Below are 21,771 nucleotides of genomic sequence, written 5' to 3' on the forward strand. Positions count from 1 at the left end.
TTCTAACTTGAGTTTTTCTTCTGATTTCTCTCCATCCTAACATCACTATTCTTCCAGGCTACAAACTATTACAGACAAATATACAAAACTAACTCTTCTGCTCCCAGCTTCCTGGGACCAAGCAGTAGCTTGTACCTTTCTATGGTCAGTCAATGCTTAACAAATGAAGTATTTGCCTTTGTGCTGAGTCTCTCACTGGACGTTTTAGTAAGACTCGATATTGTGTGGTAATAAGAGAGACCTACTCACAAATCTGTGTGTTCTTCTAAGGGGTGTGGTTGAAATTTAAATAGAATTTACAGAAATGAAGCTGATGATCCAGTACTGGAGATGACTTAGTCTTCTGCAGACTATGTACTTTCTAGCAATTTCTGGATTTATAATTTAAGAATATTCCAGAGAATACAAAGAACCCTTGCTTGGTAAGCTTTGTTGATCTTCAGGCTTTAGGCTTTATATATATATATATATATCAAATATGTGGGTCTTGATAAAATATGGAAGTTTAAGATGGTAACAGGTGCTTCTAATCCAAACATAATTTGAACTCAAGTGAAATTCTCTGTAGTTCTAGAGAGATGGATGTAGAGATTTCCTTAAATTAAGCTGTGATTTGGGACCCAGATGCACATTTAATTGCTAATAAATGGGAAAGCAGTAGCAGGAGAGATGATCTGAGAGAAACAGTGGATCATGGCAAATATTTTCCAGGCGTTGTCTTCGCTCACTGTCAGCTGTCTCAGGCAGCTGTTTATAATCATAGAGGGACAAGTGAAAAGCCCCTAGATTAGGAAGGCAGCTCATTGTCCATAAAATGTCCTTTGACCCAGCCAGAGGAAAGTACTATTTCATTCAACCACTCACCAGCCGTGGCCTCGGCACACAGTACTTGTGGGACACTCGGGCGCCAACCCAACTGAGCACCTGTGTTTGATTCTGCTCATCTCCACGTAACATGTGATGAGCCCTGAATTGGCAGCTTCCATGAAAGCAAGCTCCAGTGAGCTGGGGCCTCCTTCATTTAATTGTCGCTGTCAGCAATTCTTCAAAATGTCATCAGACACTGTTCTCGAATATATTTTCTTTCCAGGTATAACAGTAGGATTTCTGTGGTATGTCTGTGTAACTTGGGGAATACACAGCTGAAAACCCCAGATTACAGACAGAACAGCTGGAAATTCAGCTCAGTTTGATGTGCAGGACTACCGGAAGGGGTGTTGTTAGTACTCAGTTCTTGTTCAAAATGCACCTGAATCCATTTGTTTGATGCTATCTCAATAGTTCTATATGCCTCAATGAGAAAAGTGAAATTCAGTTTTTAGCCTAAATGAGCAGATTACTTATTTCATTCTGGAAGACTCTAATAAAGTTCTAACACATTAATGGCGATTCCTAACTGCCCTCTATGTTCTTTGAAATCATTCTTAATTTTTACTGATTTCCCTCAAGTGAAAATAATAAAAGAGCTAGCAGTCATCTAGTAATGCTAATATAGGTATTATCAATTATTAAGTTAACATCTATGGGTTTTTCTTTCCTATATTCTAGGTGTTAAGTATTACATACATACACACACATCTAATTCTAATCCTGAAAGAAATACAACTTAAACATAATTTTATCTTTGTTTTTAAAATGAAAACTAAGCAAGATAAGTAATTGCTATAAAGAGGCAATAGTCACCTCATTTTGCAAGCAGACCGAATGAAAGATGGAATGGAAAGCCAGAGTTAATGTTGACAGGAACGTCACGTGATATGGATATAATTTGTATTATCAACTATTTACTACGAAGAAAAGGTCTCTGTTAAGAAACCCTAGCCTATTGGTTGTCAGATTGAAGTGGATATTTTAACTACTATCATATTTATTTATTTATTTCCCCTTGCAAAGTGGTCTTTGCCTCGCTTGTCGGAAGGGTGTTTTTGCTGAGTCATTTCTTTGCACATTCTCAGTTAGTGCATCCAGATGTTTCCCTTCTTAGGCAGCCTGCTATACAGCTTCCCTCAGGGAGAGCTGAGTTGAGAAGCTGGTGTTCCACTGCTGTGAGTTAAGGTGGGGAAAGGACTCTACCTGTTTTGCATCTGTTTGCGTGTTAAATGAGAATACTTTCTCCATTAGATTCTTGAGAGGATTAAAGAAGATGAAGTGCATGCAGTCACTTAATCTCATTAAGCCGTGGCTTCCTCACCTACAAAATGAAATAATAATGCACCTGCTTCAGGGGGTTATGGTGGGGGTTTATGAAATAACGCTTACAAAATGTTTAACAAAGAGCTTGACAAAGCAAATGCTGGTCAAGAGAGAGAGGTATCTCGAGTCCTCTTTTAACCTGATGTGGAAGAGAATGTGACTCCATTCTCTGGTTTCAAACTTGGGAATTAATATTTGTCTTAGTTGTACCTGTTTATAATTATATTTTCATTTTTACCAGACTTCCATTGTGAGTGGCTATTGACCTACTTTTCAATACCTTTTCTAATCTATTTTGACCTCAATCTCACATATCACAGAAATGTTGGAGCTCTGATTTTATTAATGATGAACAGAACTGAAAAGTTGGGAAAGGGCAAGAAATTCCCATCAGGACCCAGGGATCCTCTGTCTCCTTTACTTCCCTCCCCTCCCCCAATCTCTAACATTGGCTCAAATTCCTATTTATGCCTCAAAAAAAGTTAAGAAAATGGAAATTTGAAGAGTGTTTGCAAGCTACTTTCATCTTTAAGGCTATCTAAAATTCACTTTTAATATTGGGTATGGGAGAAATTTCCTCAAAGCCCACAGACTAATTCAATTCTGACAAGACTTCAAAAATTTTCAGACTAAATTTCAAAATAATTGAAGATCTCCTTTCAAAAATGTGCCTATGTTTTATACACACACGTGCACATGAGTTCTCACACACATAATCTTTTCAGCCATCTTTAAACTCAAGAGTTCTTTTTGTCACCTTAAAATTGAGATTTAATAGACCAGGGCTACTTAGGAAACTGTCAAGGGCATGATTGTGTGCTGAACTTCCTGACTGTTCTTTTGGTATTATCAGTCTGAGTCTGATGAAATCACATACCCTCACTGTATCAGTTATTAAGAGACTGATTGTTCCTTCATGGCTGTGCCAGCCTTTCTAACGGGAGCATGTGGCTGGGCACAGAAAATCTTTGTACTCTTCCTCCTTCCCTGGCAGATGTGGAGGAAGATAGAAAACAAGTGAGTGACCCTTCAGTGAGCAGTTTCCTGAGGCCATGTTACCAACTCTTGAGGGCATGGGTTTCCATCATAGCACCCTGGCTAGGAAATCTTTCATTCTATGTATAATCATCATTCTACGTATAATCATCAGAGCTCTCAAGCCTTTTGGTAGAACCCAGTTCGTTTTCCTTTCAGATCTAAGAGTCAGGACATTTTGAAATAAATTGTGATCTAAAATATCTCCCAATATTTTACTTTTGGACTTTATCTTATCTGCTAGAAACAGAAGGGAGGAGGTCAGTTGTTCCTCTGTGGGACCACAGGTCATTCCTCTGCAGAGTCACCTTCCCTATGCTTGCTGCAGCTGCTTCTCTGAAATCCATCAATCCTTCAGCCTCCTGTGCTTTCTTCATCTTCCTCCTCACTACCCTTGTCTTCTTGGGATCTTGTGCAGGTGTTAGCCCCCAGTTATTGAGAGATCCGGCTGTTTCAGTCTTTTGCTGTACTATGATGTCAATCTGTCGCTCATTTCCTGTGCTGTTTCTTAGATTACTCTATACATCTTTCCTCTACCTCCAAGCTCTTCAGTGGCTGTGCCTGTACCCCTAGAGGAAAATCCTAACACTGGCTTGAAAGTCTTCCCAGGAATAAGCTACATCCCCTCGCTAGCCCTGCCCTTACCCATCACACATCTCTCTCAGGCATAGTGACCTCCTTGTGGTTCCTCTACCTCTCCATGGATGCTATGCTTCAGAGCTCTTAGCATGCTCTTTTCATCTCGTTTCCCTCACAGTCATCTTCAGGTGCCCTTTCTGCACAGCACCTATCCATCCTCCAGTGCACCCTCCCTTCCACATAGGCCACCCCAGTTTCTGTTTAGCTACTGTCATTTCATTGTGGATTTGTTAGCTTCACTGTATTTATGTTGTCTTCTCCATTGCAATGTAAGAACAGTTGTGTTTTGTCCCTGTTGCATCCCCAGAGCTTTGAACAATGTCTGCACACAGTAGGGGTGATGGATATTTGTTGGTGGAATGAATCCATTTGGTCTGAGATTACATTACGCACATTATGACCATGACACACAAGCTCCACTTCCAGCAGAATTATCCTTGTCTATTTCTTTCATGGCTGACATTAGAATGGCAAGATGATATTTGTCAAGGGCCTGGGTATGAATTTGGGCTCTTAGCAAGCAGTCATTAAATGATACTTCAGAGGGCAAAAGAGTTAATTAATGAGCCTCCCCTGGCACAGCCCTTTGCAGGGCCCTTTTGCCCTTGCGATGGTCCCCATGGGAAAGCCTTTGGGAAGAAACCTTATGCTTCTAACTCAAGCTCAGTGAACTTCTGGCCAGGACCCCTTATTATTAAGAATGTTCCTCCAACCTCCCGGGGTGCCTGGAATGCCCCCAATTCCTGAAACCATTATGTTTTACAGCAGGTTCTCTTGACAGAACTTCATCAGCCTTTGGCAGAACATAAGCCCGAATAATGGGCAGGCAGACGCCAGAATGAATTCCAATGTGTACACACAATTCTTGGCCCCATAAAAATCAATTCCTTATTCATAATTAAGCAAGTTCCCTGGGAAAGGGCACGTTGGTATAGTTATTAAAAGATAAATAATAGATAAGGATCCACTTTTTTTCTTGCTCTGTTCATCTTTCTTTTCTTAGTACAAAGAGCTTTAAACATGAAGTAACACTGTAATTAATTCTCTTCTCCTGCCTGGTCCCTGCCTGTGACTTACAAGCCCAACAAAATGGGACAGCTTCTGAGAAAGTTCATTGCTGTTCTTTGCTGTACTGCTCTTTTGAAATGTGTCCCTAAATGCAGAATGACAACCCAACCCTAGACGGGGAGAAAATAGACTGTGAGCATCTGATGTTAAATGTTACAAGTCACAAGAGTGCTTCTCTCATGAGCCTTTTCTCGTTTTCCACATCGGGTTAGAGACTTGGTTAAACATGTGAAAAGGCTGCATAGTAAAGAGGACCACACCTGACAACTGCTCAATTCCGTGAACCAGTCAATGCTAAGTGTTGGGAAGGATACACTTGACCTCAGAGAGTTGTGGTATTGAGATATGATGGTGCTGTCCCTCCTCACAGAAATGTTTCCATATCTGAGGAAGAGGATTCCCCTGAATCACTAGACAGCTGGGGCTTCTAATTCATCCTTTAGGGGAGAAAGCTAACTCTCTCTCCAAGCACTGTCAAAGAAGGGAATTATTGGTTATAGATCCTGTAAGTGTGGGGCATGAACACACAGAGTCTGGTGTCCTTTCTGGACTATAGAATTGATAGAGCAGGAACCAGTTGGAACAGAACCTGTAGGCTCCCTGATTTGGTGTATTTGGGAAGCAGGTGAGATAAGCCAGCAAGTACCATGTTTCTTCACCTAGGGAACTTATTGGGAACTTTGAGGTCAAGAGATGAGGAAAAGGCACTGAGACCAAGCAGCCACTGATTCAAGCCATGGGGATAAGCAGGAATATCTGTAGCTGGCAGAAAAGATGGGGGGGGGGGGTTGAGTTGGCACATGAGAAGAAAGAGTTCTCAACAGAGCATCAGCTGAGATCTCTGGAAGAATGATTCAATAGGAAGCAGAGACTAGAGCATGTCACATGAAAACCAAGACCAAGAGCCAGGCACACCCTCTAGCACCCAGTACCACAGGATACCAGCAGGGGGACCTCAGTGCTGCTCATCTTGTTAAGGACCTTTCTGTGTGGAGAAGAGGAAGCCTGCTTTGAAGGTTGAGGTTTAAAGCTGGACTTATATAGGTTTAAATCAAGAAAAGTAATTGAATAATAGAGTTTGACCAAGAAATTATCAACAAGACTACTTACCCAGCACAAAGGAGGATTCTATGTAGTACAACTAGAGCAGTAACTAGGGGCAGAGGGAGCCATTTCATATTTTTGTCCTAATTAATCAAAAACTCATATCAATGAACTAGTGCTGATAGTTTGAATTTCTTTGTTAGGGATTCAATATTTGGAAGGTTCTTTAAATATTGTGGCTGTTTTAATCTGCTGGGGGTCTGCTAGAATGGGTTGAAGTGGGACACAGTATAGGACACAGGCCAAAAGACTGGTGATCTCCAGCCTTTTAATTCTCTAACTGTTCTGTGCTATAAACCTCTTTCTTAATGTTCTGTGCTTCATGAAGCACTGGGGAAACTTAACTCTTCATCTCTCTTATTATTTATTTTATTTTTTATTCAATATTTTATTTATTTACATTTCAGATACCATCCCTCTTCCCCATTCCCCCCACCCATTAATCACCTATCCCACCCCTCCTTCTCCTTTTTTGCCTTTGTACTGTTTAAATTACATGCCAGTATTAAGGTTAGTTCTAGGTTGAGGAACTAGCAATACAATAGATGCAAATAGTCCAGGAACAAGGAAGACAATAAACCCAGATTATCAAAGGACATGCACGAAAATAAACAGATTTCTGTGATCATTCCTGTGATCACTATTTCTAAGGGCTTATCAGGATGATCAAAATATATGAGCTTACTTCCCTGTCCTAGTCCAAAGTCATTTTCATGCCTGAAGCCTACTTCTTTGTTCTAGCTTAAGATTTAGATTTCTGCCTATAATTACTTCTTTATTCTAACCTAAGATTTAAATCCCTGCATGAAATTTTTTTCTTTGTTCTAGCCTAGGATTTAGATTTCTGACTGAAATTACTTCTTTGTTCCAGCCCAATGTCAGATTCCTTCCAAGCAGCCCATTTCCTTGTCTTTGGCCAATGACAGATTCCTTCCAGGCAGCCCCAAAAGCTCTCCACATCTCCCACTTTTTATTACATAAACCAGACTGAGCCTGTCTTAGGTCGTTCTGACAAGAAAGGCTTCCTTACCCGTCATGGAATATGCATTATCATAAGCAATGCACTTCTGTCTTAGGTTGGTAAGGCTCTGTGCAGAATCTTAACCATCCTTGGCTTGCCAGCCTGTTAAATTAATAGCTCTGTCTGGTGGTCCATTATCAGTTTCAAGTCATGTACTTTGGCTGCCAGCCTGTTATAATTCTTTGTGCTTAAATAAGCACTGGAAACTTAACTCTTTATAAACTTACTTTATAATTCTCTAGCCATTAACATATGCTATATAGCAGCAGGGAATTCACTAAAGGATTTATTGCTAAAGCTCCTTTCTCTCTTACCCAGAAGCTTCTCCCCTCCCTAGTGAGGTGAGAAAGAATCGTGAAGCAAGTAACTTCTATTGAACCAGGAAAAGAAAGTCACACACATAAAGATAAAAACTTTTACACAAGCAAATATGCATAGACACACACAGTTTTACACATATTCACACACACATTCTTACACACATTCACACTTTTGTTTGGCCCAACCATCTGTCTCATCAACTTCCATACTTACAACTCTTATACTTAAAATGTATATATATATATATTGATGGATGGAGCAAAAGCCCCCATAAGGAGATTTCATTGTATAAGTGCCAGAACAGAAAGAATTCAGTCATTCTTGATGAAAAATAAGCTCCAACCTTCATTGCTTAGATAAAGAAAAAATCTACTACTTTTTTATTGATTATAAAAAAATAAAATATATCCAGCAAAATCTATTAATTTTAGGGTAGCTTGCTCATATTGAAGAGTTATTTCTATATTGGCATAGGGCACTAACAGCTTGTCTAGAGGTTGGACTTCCCCACACTGGTAAAAGACCTCAAAAATACCTCACAACCCAGATCAAAGAATTAATTCTAAGAAAAGTTTTAAAACAAGGCAAGAGGTTAGGATGGGCTTTGTTGATATCGCATGGAACACACTAAAATTTCATCTAAAAATGAGTTGGGTTTTTTTTAAGGGGGGGAGCAGCATTCAGAAATTAACAATAAAAGCTAAATGAAAATATTATCCTGTGAAATGAGGCCCAGAAAACCATCAAGTTGTGTCACATGATTTCAAATAGTAAGAAAACAAAATGTGTATTTTATACAAGATATTTGACATTAGCTTAGCGTTCTGCATTTAAAATTATGGATACCTCATATATCTTCCTGGAATTTATAAGATTTTACCTATTTGGATTTTTAAGCATGTCACTTTCTATATCATTGTAACTGACAATAAACAATTTTTGTGTACTTCTAAAATAAATAAATAAATAAATAAAAATCACAAACAAAAACATAACAGCAATAAAAAACTGTCCTTGTCAATAAGAAATTTGCTGTTAAGAAAATAAAGCAAAAAATAAAAACCCTATCTCATGGTAAGAAGCCTGTCTGCTGCTCTCTGCTCTGCTCTTCTGTTGCTCTGCTTCTATCTTGTTTCTCTTCTTCTTCTTCTCTTCTGCCTCTCTCTTCCTGTCATTGTTCCTAGTTCTTGTACTTTCTCAAGTACATGATCATATGGTATTCTAAACATCTCTTTTTCTAAAGTTCACAATAAGTTCAAACAAAAATTCAAATCATAAACAGAATAAAGAGTTACAACAGGAATGTTTACATGTGTTTTCATTAAGATGAGTTATCTAACTAAATGTTATTATCCGTCACTAGCTCAATAGGTTCAGTAAGAGTTTAAAACAATAACTCTTATGCCTTAAGTTAGCATGGTTTTGTCAAGAGGCAGATCATCTGCCTAGTGTCTCATCAGTTTTGAGCTTTTGTATAGATACAACAGACAATATTTTATTTTTTGTCTAAGCACCTACAATAAATTGTCTATATCTAATTTTATGACCTTTAGTAATCAGATAATGGTTTCACAGACAGACCAGAAAGAATGTTTACCCTGATCATAAATCTGTTTCATTCTTGCTTTCTACCTTAGTATAATTAGTTCATGACACACGAAGGGTTACAGAGCCCTGATTGCAGACTATATGATACAGGGCTCAAAACTTACTTGTATAAATTTAGGAATTCTATAGACTCATTATTAAGAATTATGAAGTCATCAATTTGTCTACATAGCATTGCTACAAAAAAGTACATCTTCATTGATCTGCAGAAAATCTGCCCAATAGGGTGGGCTAATGCCTAGGAATTGTTAAATTAATTTAATCATGGCAGGAAAGGCATATCGGCTGCAAGAAGCAATCCTGAGATGAAGTCCCTTTGGGCCTTGCCTCTTAGAGCTCACCCATCACAGACCATGCAAAAGCAGTGGACCATCTTCAGGAAAATCACCTGCTAGCCTTTAGCCTATCCTAGATGGCTCCTGACAGTAATCATTTTCACACACACACACACACACACACACGCACACGCACACGCACACGTACACACACACACACACACACACACACACGCACACGCACACGCACACGTACACACACACACACACAAATTATTAAACTCATAGGAATTCTAAAGGGGATACAGTATGTTCATTTAAATACTTTTTAAAAAAAGCTTTCGAGTGACATTGATTTAACATTAAGAAAAGAAATGAGAGTAGATTGAAGGGTAGAAAGTTGTCCCAAAGAGTCAGTCACTTCTGTTGCAGGAGGACAATGCAGGCAGGGCACTATGTAGCTGCACAGCTGCCTGGATCCTGCGACTATCACATGGCCAGATAGTTTTTCTAGGAGCAACTGTGTGTATTTTAGGGGATGCAGTGAAGGAAGAATATCAAGAATGAATGTTTTTAGAAGCCCAGAGACTTGACTTAATTATAACAATTTGAGAATGGTAACTCAGTAGGATCCAGAATGGAAGGTGGCTAAAGGCATGGGCAGGACCAATGCAATCACACTTTCCTTCAAAGTCATGGGTAGGACCAATGTGATCACACTTTTCTTACTATGTGTACTCTCACTATCACTCAGGATCATGTCTTCTTTAACATCTCTTCTTCCTTTCTTTTATTTTCATCTCCCCTTCTCACTGCTTGATTTTGCACCATGAATTTACTATGCCACAGAATACTCTGTATTAAATACATTGCATGTACCTAAGATTTTTGTCCAGGGGATAGTCAGAAAAGCCTAGGTTCTGTATCGGTTAAAATTTTCATGGGATATCTACTTTGAAATACTTTCTTCAGAACTATTTCAGATCAAAGATGGGGGTAGAGGGAATGGGAGGGGGAAGGGAGGGAGGGAGAGAAGGAGGGAGGGAAGGAGAGAGAGAGAGAGAGAGAGAGAGAGAGAGAGAGAGAGAGAGAGAGAGAAACAGAAACAGAAAAAAGAAAGTTACCATTTGAGGCAGGAAGGAAGAATTCCCTAAGAAATGATGATCTAGTTCCTCCCAGATGCCATTTTAAGAGCTTTCAAACGTCGATGCATTTAGTTGTCATAGCAACACTATGTAGTGGGTACTGTTATAATTTTATAGTTTAAGTAAGTTGATCAAGGTCACACAGCCAGTGAGACAGAGCCAAGATCTCTACCCAGGTCTCAAATCCAGATACTCAATGCTCTCTAGGCCACCAAGCCTTTTTCATTTCAGGACCATTGTATTCTAGAAGAAAAAAATCCATTATTGAGAAATAGTAGGCAGAATCTTAGTTGTGCCCGTGAATCTTAAGTAGTGCACTGAAAAATAAAGACCCTTATTAGTGTTGTTCATCAAGTTACAGTACTTCATTTATTTCAAACTTCTTAGATGGAAGGGCCTGTGCACACTTATTTCCCAGTTTCTGCTGATCAGTCAGTTCCTGAACAGTATAAATCGATAACCTGGACTTATTTCCAACTTATGAAATGAATATTTAAACACTACTGGTATTTCTGGCCATAATATTTTCAAAGTGATTGGATCTATCTATCTCAAAACTCTAGTGATGAAAGACCCCTCAGCACTACCAGTTTATGGTATACGCAGGCCTCTCCAGGTGTTCTGAGGGACAGCACTGAACATATTAGCAGAGGGCCCACTTCTTTTTAACTTCTCTTGTCCTTTCAATATGTTTACCCATTCATGGTTGGCACAGGGTCAAGTCACAAGCGTTAAAGTTTCTTGAACAATGATATTTCTCCTTTAGGTTGAAGTTCAAAACAACAACAAGAACTCTGACATACTACCTAAATCTTGAGCTGTTTCCAGTTTCTAACCCTCCAACTGCAGCACCCAACTCAAAAGTTTAGTGTCATGACTGGAAACCAGATCCCAAAGACGTGTCTTTCTAGGATCAAGGACCTAAAGGACTAGTTCTCTAAAACCTTGGCAGTGCAGAGAGGGTATCCCCCTGAAGACAATGGACTTTTGCAAAGTCTATTTCCTGTGTATCTCTCCTCCCAACTGTCTCATTCTTCTCCCCAAACCCATGTAGCACTGATAATGAAGTTCATCTTAAACAGAGTTTTGTGGCCTTCTTAGCCCCGAGGAGACCCCTGTGCAGCTTGCTAGATGTTCCGCGTGCCTCCCGTGTCCCCTTTAGCCCGTGGAAGAGAGACACGAGAGACGGTGTTCGGGTGGTTACCACAGTGAGGCTTTAATCTTGTATCAGCAGAAGTGAAGACCACGGAAGGGCCGAAACACAGGAAGAGGCACAGCTTAAATACACCCTAGAGTGACATATTCACTTCTGATTGGCTGTTCACTCATTACCCATAATACACCCCGGGATGGGCAGTGACTTTGGCGCGCTTTCTGCCTTTGCACCTGCGCAGTTAGTTGTTTACTAGTGGGGAGGACATGATGTCCACGCCATCTTGAAATGGTGGATGTTTCACCACTAACCGCGGCTTCCTACAACTAGGACACACTGTGCCTTGACACAGTTACTCAAAAACTCTGTGATGAACATGACACCCTTTGAGATACACTCCTATGGCCATTTCTACAAGAAGCCTATATGGTGCCTTGTCTCTCCCAACCCACCTGTGACTAGTTCCTTGCCAACAACCTCAAGCTTAATGTGAGAGGAGGTCAATGCCCTTCCTGTCCACACTGGGAAGTAAGGCTTGCTTCAATCTGCAATCTGGCAGTGTGGCTATGTATTTCTCAGCAGGATGATGATGATAATGGGGATAAACAACTTTCATTTTGTCTTTGTTTGAGTGCACATTACAAGCGCTCATTAAATAGCCCTATAATCAATACCATTTACATAGGAATTTTATAAGTGCTCCAGAAACTCAGTTATGGAGGGATATTATCATCTCTATTTACCAGGTAATGAAACTGTTATGAGTATGATGACTTGTCCCAGGTCCTCCAAACAAGAGGTGCCAAAGCTTTGATATGAGTAACAAAGCCGGAGAGAGATTCTCAGAATTGCATTGAGTGCCAACAGCACCCTCAGCATGGCACCACCTACTCAACGCCTAACAGATACCCTACAGGGATAATCCATTTTAAGAGCTGACTAAGTTTTGCAAGACTCTATATTTCACTTCTTTCTTTCATCCTTAGCATGGACTTGCACATGCCAAGCATCAGGCTGTGTCATAGCCCTACAAAGAGGAACAAGGCCCAGGTGAGACTGAACAAAGCTTAAAGTGTAGGTGAGGAAGATAGCAGGTTTCCTTAAGGAAGCCCAAGCATTGATGCTCGTACTCACTGCTTCACCCCACTTATCCCTGCACACAGAAAGGTCCAGCCCACATTCTATCTAAGCAACGGCTCTGGTACCCAAGAAACAACTCTCTTAAGGTGAATACAACAATATCCTCAACTACTTTCACGTGAGGTGTTGTAGTAATTATTTTAAAAATGGCCACCAGCAAGCCCACTGTCTAGGCTGCAGCATTTCTGTCTAGATGAGACGCCATGTTCCCAGGCCATGAGGCCATGTGCGTGCAGCAGCTAGAAACGGCCAGCCAGAGACACCAGCTCTGACACCCACGAGATGCCAGCATGGGAGATGGCTCTGCCAGTCTTCCATGCTGTCTCTGCAAGGCTGGACATTGCCCAGACTATCCCACCAACCACACAGGCTCGGTACAGATGAGACTCTAGTGCTTAGATTATCCAAAGGCTTATATATTTGGTAATGATCAAAAACAAGATGCCCATACAATCAGAAGTGTAACCCAATACCCAACCTAGATATACCAACTACCTTTGACTGCTACAGACAAGCAAACATCAGCTATCATGTCAGTCTCTCTTGTTCTCCATCTCTCCCTTAGCTCCTCCTCTTCCTTCTCCTCTTCCTCCCTTACTCCTCCTCTTCCTCTCTTTACTCCTCCCACCTTAGCTCCTCCTACAGTGAGGATTATTTTTTGTTTGATTTTGTTTTGTTTTAATAAAGAAGAAATAAAATGTTTACATTTTGGACTGACTAACTATGTGATTCTATTCTCCTTTCTTCTGCTACTTTATTTTACAAAGAAGGGAGGAGGCAGTCGGGGAGGACAACATTGACCCTCAGTATCTCACACAGATAAAAGATTAAATAAAATTACAATGTAGACATAAGAGTGAATGTTGTACAAGTGGGCTTTCTTAAAATGGAACTACAGCTTCTGAAAAATGCTATACCATCCAAGTCTCCCTTTGTACATAAATTCCTGTGTAGACTCCCTGAGTTCCAGTCATAACTACGAAGCAGCTATGTCTTGAAGGTGCCCTGAACCCACCCACCTCACTGCCTTTCCTTATATTCTCTTCACTGCCTGGAATAGCCTCTCCCCAATCACTGTCTGCTAACCCAACATCAAATTTCACCTCCTTTAGTCTAAAACAGTGTTTCCCCTTTAAATGGTTTGTGGTTCTCACAGCCCCTCCCTCAGCACCCTGCTTGTCATCTATCTCTAAGGATTCTCTGCTTAGAGATGGCTTCCGCGTACCAGCTGGTATTTGTTGAATTTAATTTTGTTTCCATTCTGTGTGCTTCTCCACCTGTCTCCAGCACCCTGTACGTAATGCTTCACCCAGCATGCAGCAGGCCCCTAGTGATTATATTCTGAGAAGACTTATGACTAACAAATTCAATGGAGTACCTCCCTGGTCCAAGGGTTTATTATGCTTTTCTCTTCTAGTAAGGCAAACGTCACATGGAGTTGGGCAAACACAGGCTCTATCATGCTTGTAGACAGAAATAGGACAACATCTCCCCAAAGACCATAGCTCAAATCTGTGAGGCCAGCAAGATGAGTTGAGGTCATACACAGGGAATTCTTGTTAATGTACATTCTCTCACATAACATTATAAAGAAATATATTTAGCATGTCATACTTACAATTGTATATGGATTCTCAAATGAAAGCTTTTGTAGCTGAGTAAAAGTGAAATTGGTTTAAGGAAAAAGCAGACCATAAATAATGGCATAAGGTGTCACCAGTTGATACTGTGGATATCAGGAGAAACCAGAAAAACCTTTCTAGGAAGATAGAGATGGGAGTGGTAAAGAGATGCCAGTTCAAGGGGTCAGACCTAATGGCACAACCTCCAGAACTTTAGAGTTATTCACAAAGCTCTATTGCTGTAGATGATAGATAGATAGATAGATAGATAGATAGATAGATAGATAGATAGATAGATAGATAAACAAATACTTTTATTTGAAAGTAAGGAAGAAAGACAGATAGACATAAAGAGAGGAAGGAAGAGAGGAAGAAAGGAAGGAAGGAAGGAAGGAAGGAAGGAAGGAAGGAAGGGAACAACAATGACTTTTTTATTTGAAAGAAAGGAAGGATTCTCCCGTTCATGGTTCTTGACAGAAATGGAGAGTTGTGCTGGTGAATGTCAAGGTAAAGGAGACTTCCTCAGCTCCAGCACTAGGTGCACATCAGCCTTGGGGTTTAACACCTTTCAGGGGATTGGCAATTACAAAAGACAAAAGGTGTGTTTGCACCAGGCTTTGCTGGAAGCCTAACACTGCACAGAAGGAGGGGGTTCCCTCAGGTACACTTCAGGGCTGCCTTCGCCACCACTCACCTTCTTTATCCAATTAAGAGATCAAAGTAGAAGTGTTGGCCTGCTTTGGAGGTCTAAAGGTGCCCACAGAAATCCAAAGAACACTTAAAACTACCACCTTTCCTTACATCTCTTCCTGTAGGAAGGCTGGACCCCACTTGTTCCCTCTCTTAACTAGTCTCTAGAGGCAGAGAGCCAGAGTAGAAAGTCAGCAGGCTCTAATCATCCTGGCCTAAGAGACTTTGTTCCTTTGTGTATCATCCTATATATCTCCATCAGCCTGTCTGGTGTGCCTTTTCCTCTCCACGCAGCTACAAAGTTCTTTCCAGAATTCACTGCCAAATTCTTCATTTTTTTCCCCTGACTAATTTTAAAGTCTTAGTGTTAGAATTTAAAAAAAAAAATAATTCTAAAATTGAACTTTGTTGGTCTCCCCGGGTCCTCCCAGGTTTTATCACATTTGCTCATTTTAATGTTATACTATGAGGAGGTCATAGTTCCTAAGATAGGATACACCCTGGCCCTTTTATTAGCATTCTGGGACTTAAAGCCTCCATTTAAATAATATAGCATCCTCGAAAATATCAAAATAAGCCAACCATGATGGCTTACAGTCTCATACTCACAGTCTCATTTGAAAAGCCGATACAGGAGGATGTCGATGAGTTGGGCCAGACTGGACTACAAAGTATCACCCTGTCTCAAAACAAACAAATAAAGAAATTAACTAAACAGACTACCCGCTGGTGGCTCACATTTCTTGTGGAAATCTGTCTGTTGGCACCATAAGAACTAGATACCAGAAATGCCTCTGGGTGACCGCTGTTGTTTATTTCTGTGGGAGAGCGGGGGGCCTTCGCCTGTCCAGGGAGTTAATGCTGTGGTATTCGGCAGGCCACCAGGGCTCCATCCCCACAGGGTTACACCGGAGAGAGAAATGTTTTGTGGCTTATGACAAGATCATGGCAGAATATTTTGTGCATGCTGTGATTTGTATCCCCCATTTGTGCACAGGTCATAAAAGTGCAGTTTTTATCAGGGACATTTGTTGAATATAGAACAGCGCTGAAGACATATGGCCACTAAATAATTCACAGTTATCTATCTTCTCAGCAGATCCCGTATACACCTACCATGTTTTAATGCCTAGTTTGCTCAGAAACGATATTCTTTACGACTCTCCCTATATAAAAATGTTTACTGACTGGCAGTAGTATATGGGTACCATAGGATCGGGCTGGAAGGCAAGGAACGCTCGCTGCTTCCTCTGCCTTGATCTCCATTGGTTGATCTCACCAGCCCACAGCCTCGTTGGAAAGTACGCTTCTCCCAGAAGGTGGTATGCAATTCCGTCACTGACTAAACTGTTCTCTTCTCTTTCCAGCTCTATATCCATCTATAGTCCCAAGGAGAATCCCAACGCGTTTGACACCGCAGCGTTCTTCCAGTCCGTGGGCAATTTCCTTGGGATCTTTGCCGGCTCCTTTGCAATGGGTTCTGCGTATGCAGTTGTTACTGCACTGATATCCTTTGCTGTTGTATGGAATCTGGGGACAGCATGAAATGTTGCTGAAGCTGAAGGACCTCCTCAGCAGTGAATGGCTGAGAGCAACTTGAATTCGATCCATCACTGCTGAGCCCATTCCAGTTCTGTGCCATCTCATGAGGCACTGGATCAGTAGCAGTGGCAGAGGAAGCAAGTTCTTTCTCTGCCCACAGTTGTGGGTGTAAGACATCAGGGCTGACTACAGGAAGGTAAAGAGAAAGGATGAGGTAAGGGACCTCCCATACTAACTCTGGGTCCCATAGTAGGAATAATGAACATGATAATAATAATATCACTAAGGATTTACTGGGGACTTTGTCACCCCTCCAATAACCTAAGCATTTATTTTTTAATCTCAGACACTTGGTACAACGATCCTGGAAGGTAGATCCTGTTATTATTCTAATTGTTCAGCTGAAGAATCTCCAACAATTAAACAATTTGACTGTGGCCATACAGCTAGGGTGCTTCAGGGCTGGGATTCAAAAGCAGGCTTATTATTCTGATAGTGCTGACTAGATGGGAGGGTTGAAATCAGAACTCCCCTCAGGCTGGGGAGCAGAATGTGTGGCCACAGAAGTGAGCAGGCTAATGAGGGAAGGGGACCGTCCTGGAGGCCAGAAGTCTGTTAGGGATCAGGTCATGTCTGCGAGAAACCAGAGAGACGGATGTGACAGGGGCCAATGGAAAGTCCTCCATGACAGCGCTGGGGCCACTTGCTTGGCACTTCGTGGCTGTAAGGCTCTTCAGGCAGGCTGTGGAGGAGTCAGGGTGCTCAGCTGTCTGTCTACCCCTAACCTGGGCATCTTGTCAATAAGTGAGGTAGTCTCTTCAGATCAGGCCTTCAGGTTCTAGGCTTGGATTTTAATTCAAAACTAATGACTTCTTGGAGGAGTTAAAGGAAGGGATGTCCTATAGCTTACTCAGATATAGAACAATTCTGATAACCACCCCCCAGTAAGCCTAGTAAGGACTAAGAACACTCCTGACAAGCAGCGACGCATTCCTCCTAAGCAACAAAGGGGGATGTGGGGAAGGACCTAGGTAAGCCCATGTTTTACTTCACATAGTGAGTCATATCCAGTTCTTTAAAGATGTATTTCCAGGAAGGGTGATTTGCCAAAGGAAGTTGCCCTAAGCCACTAACAAAGATTTTTTTCTGTAGCCCCCAGTATGTGACAATGCTGTTCTGAGTATCTCATTCTATACAGGTGCATGTGGCCATGAGCAGACAGATAATGCTGTCATCCAATTTTCCCTCAGAGAATTGGAGGCACCAAGTAGGCTAGGTATATGACTGAAAGAGTGGGAAATTTTGAACCCTACCATTCTGACTTGGGTCATTCTGGCTTTCTAAAATCTAACAAATTATTTTTCACATACCCATTCCATTTCACTCTCCAAACTTGGGGGAAGATCTTATCGCCATGTCACACGAGTCAGAAGTGAAGACGAGGCTAGTACACTGATTGGTGGTCACACACTCAGTGTGTGTGTGTGGTTAAGCCAAGGACTGAACACAATTATTCCATCCCAGAGACCAAAGGTCAGGCTTTTCTCTCCATAACATGCACTATCCATCTTTTAATGTAGAATAGGTTTCATTATTTTCTTCTAAAAGCATTAGATTACAAGTTAATCATACCTCATTATTTTTAAGGCACTTTATGCCTAACAAGCATGTTAGCAATATAAAAACTTCCCACCCTCGCAGACCCTTAACCCCATAACCCATTTTTTGCCTAGATTTGGTCAGTATCCTTTATTTATTTATTTATTTATTTATTCTAATTTAGAATTTACAGATTATTGCCTAAATATCACCTTTGTGAAAATGCACCAAATTTTTTGCCAAAAGTTTTGCCTTAAAAATAAAATTAATTCTCCACCATCTATTTATACCAAGAGAGCATGAGCAGTTCCCCTGAATAACTGTCGTATTTCCACCCGTAGGGGAGAGGATTCCACAGAGGGGCCTGCTTCAGGCTACATCCTAGGGACTGGTACCATCACCTCCTCTAAGGGACTCTTCTGATTCCAAGATCCAATCTATCTGCCAGTGTTTCTGAGGTGACACTCCAAGGGCTAAACCATATTCAGGAGATTTCATATCCACAGCCTGCTGGTATGCAGTCTTAGCTGAGACCCTTTGAAAAAATTGAATTTTTATGGGTGTGTTCAGCCTACAGTGGAACATGGACATCACACTAACTCCTTGGGGCCTGTGTGCTACCCCTACTCAGATATGAAGAAACAGACTTTGGCTCTGCAACTATCACCACCAAGTCCACTCTCTTAGCTGACAAGGAGATTGAGTTATAAAAACAGTTCTTTTCCTTAACATGCCTTGTCACTTGACCAAATTTACCAAGCTCCATGAGTTCCCAATGCTGGAGACAGGCCTGTTTTTCCTCCTTTCTTGGAGTGCCTTCCTGTCTGCAGAGGCTGCCGGCTTAACAGGTCAGTGCTTTATATTGTAGTGTGAGCAAGGCCTGTGAATGTGGGTTGTTGTGTGTGTCTCTCTCTGTGTGGAGTCTTCCCAGCCCAGCAGGAGAGGGAATGAAGTCTCTCTTAAATAGTGAATTGAATGGATTCTATTTGAATCAGCCTCTGCGGAGCTCCCCGGGGAGAAATAATAAAAAATAATTCATCCACTTTGTGCAGAATAGTTTAACAGAATGATTTCAAAATGTTCTTTTCTTCCTTTTGGACAGGAGGGGATGGTGAAAGGGACTGGTTAACAGTTATGATGGATGGCATTACAAATGAAAAGCTACATGTACTGTAAAGGGACACACACACCCAGCCTTGCTAGGGAGAAAGAAGTCAGTGGCTTCTGACTTCCAGCAGCAGGCTCCAGGGTGGGCAGCCTCTCCAGAGTGTGCACATCTCACACACATCAGTGTTCAAAATCTTTGCACAGCTGTCTGGGCAAGTGAGAATGCCAAATGCCAGTGGTTGGCTCTATGGTCTAGTGTCCCATATGGCAGAAAGTCTACAGAGTCCTCTGGGACTGTACAGTTGATCTAGGGAAAACTGTCTTAAGATCCCATGGGATTTAGGTTCTTTGCTATGGATTCCTCAACCAAACTGTTGGTCCGTCACTGTGGGGGTTGTACTGGGTTAGCTGTACAAGTTGGGTGCTTCTCATGTGCAAGAGTCACCAGAGGTCTTCAGTCTGGCTGTGCTTCTCTCATGGTTCAGTCCTGGGCACCTATCTACCCACCACATTTTAACCGACAGGCAAGCCATGAGACTCGCTATAGCATTATTACCCACAGTAAAATCTGTGTCCTTGGGATATTTTCAGTCTAATGGATGAGCAACCTAAGCAACAGTTAAAATGGACCCTCTATGAGGACGTTCCACAAACCACCTGTCCCAGATGATCTCAGTCTACAGAAAGACTCAAAACTGAGAAGTGCCCCAGTCCACTGTGTGCTGAGCAGAGAGCTAGAAACTTCAAATCCAAACTCTTAGGTAGTCCCACGACGGATGAGCCTTCCCTGTGGGAGACCAGGCTGACCTCCATCTGAGGGTCATTGGGTCCCAGGAGCCTGCCTTGTTCATTGGCTGTTGGTCATCTCTGGCCTGTTGCCACATATCATTTTAGCATGATGACCAGTTGATAAACTGACATGAAAAACTGCAAAACCTCATGGTCCCTGTATTCCCACAGGCTCCTAGCCAGAAATCTGCCTTCAAAGTTCTCATGATACTCAAATCAAGGTGGCACTACGGGATTCCACCTTCCTGGGCACTTTATTCAAATTATTGCAATGCAAAGACTACGTTGATATGTTGTCACGTTACTAAGGAGTTTGCTGAAGAGCTGTGCATTTGGGGTCTACAATAAGATAATAAATATCATTTAAATGAAACAACCCCTTGCATCATAGTTACTCAAAAACATTTTCCTCCTTTCTTCTGTGCTTTGTTCTATAGTTAACTTGTAAAATTATCTATATTAACCTAACAGTAAGAATAAATATTTGACCTTCTAGGAAGATTAGGAAGTATATACTAATACAGACATGCATGTACACACACACACACACATGCACACCCCTAAAACATATACATTTCTATGACTGAAGATTTACTATTACAGGGAGTATTCAACTACATCTTGCTCTAGAAAGTAAGGTTAGAGTCCCCAGGAAACTCCATATGGTGGTTCTTCTTACCTTGCTCTTTTGCCAGACTTCTCAACCTGTATGTCATGGAACCTCTTATTTAAAGATAAGCATTCAGGTTTTGGGATAAAGTTTTTCTGCAAAATTAGATGGCTGTGTGTTGCTATCATTTGGCAGTAAGTATCTCTGAGCTCTCTGGAACCCTTACTGGATGCCTAAGGACCTCACAGATGGACAGTAGCAGGTATGGGCTTTGGTAGTAGGAAGACGCCAGTGTCTGTGACTGCACTCAGCAGCAGGCTTTCCTGAACAGTACTCCAGGCTTAGGCAATATGCCTAAGAGGCATTTGATTCAAACAAAGCTAGGTATGAGCATTTCCTAGTGCCAAAGACCAAGGCTAGTCAGTCCAAATCTCTTATGTGTTTGTTATTTAATCCTTGCCGATTTCCAAGCTGGATTTGTAACAACTCATAATACCAGCCATGCATATCATGGGGCCTCTTAGTCGAGGATAAACATTCGTGTTCTGGGATAGAGTTTTTCTGCAAAATTAGGAGGCCGTGTGTTGCTATCGTTTGGCAGTGGGCATGGCTCTGAGCTCTCTGCTAGCCAAAGTCAATAGAGAACATGTTAGGTAACTTGGAACTAAAACAGCCTTGTCAAAGGAAGTCATATTTATTTATAAAAATGGGCAATTTTTTTTAAGTGGGAGTTACTAAAATTTTAGAAAATTTTTATCAGTTGGATCATCAGATGCAGAGTTTGAACAGCAGAATAGAAATGTCTTTAATAACCATCCTGGAAAAGTTGGAGACTTGTTCTTCATATGGTCACTTCCCAAGTTCACCTCCAATAAAATCTGAGGGTCTGATACCCAATGCGATCTAATCTCATCTCATGGTAACGGGGCCATTCTAAACTAGAAATAAATTAGTAATGGTGCAAAAATAAAACCTAGAGATCTTTTTTAAAAATGCTTACCACATAAATATGCAGCAATGAATATAGTGGAGTCTAAGATGGAATGAGCTTAGGAACGATGGAGACCAGCAGTCATGGTGGCTTGCTTGCTTGCCTGGCACACTAACAAT

The 21,771-nt window shown here is 41.3% G+C and overlaps 1 protein-coding gene across 1 annotated transcript in view; it reads left to right on the top strand.

Moving 5' to 3' along the window:
• Slc9a9 (solute carrier family 9 member A9) overlaps nt 1–21,771 on the top strand; it is a 539,257-nt gene that overhangs the window by 230,664 nt on the left and 286,822 nt on the right. Inside the window, exons 7-8 of the mRNA XM_034484566.2 lie at nt 16,382–16,520; nt 18,898–19,003. Of these exons, the coding sequence (XP_034340457.1) occupies nt 16,382–16,520; nt 18,898–19,003 (245 nt within the window). The remainder of the gene's footprint in view (nt 1–16,381; nt 16,521–18,897; nt 19,004–21,771) is intronic.

This window comes from Arvicanthis niloticus, chromosome 21, assembly GCF_011762505.2.
Source record: "Arvicanthis niloticus isolate mArvNil1 chromosome 21, mArvNil1.pat.X, whole genome shotgun sequence".
NCBI classification, from domain to species: Eukaryota; Metazoa; Chordata; class Mammalia; order Rodentia; family Muridae; genus Arvicanthis; species Arvicanthis niloticus.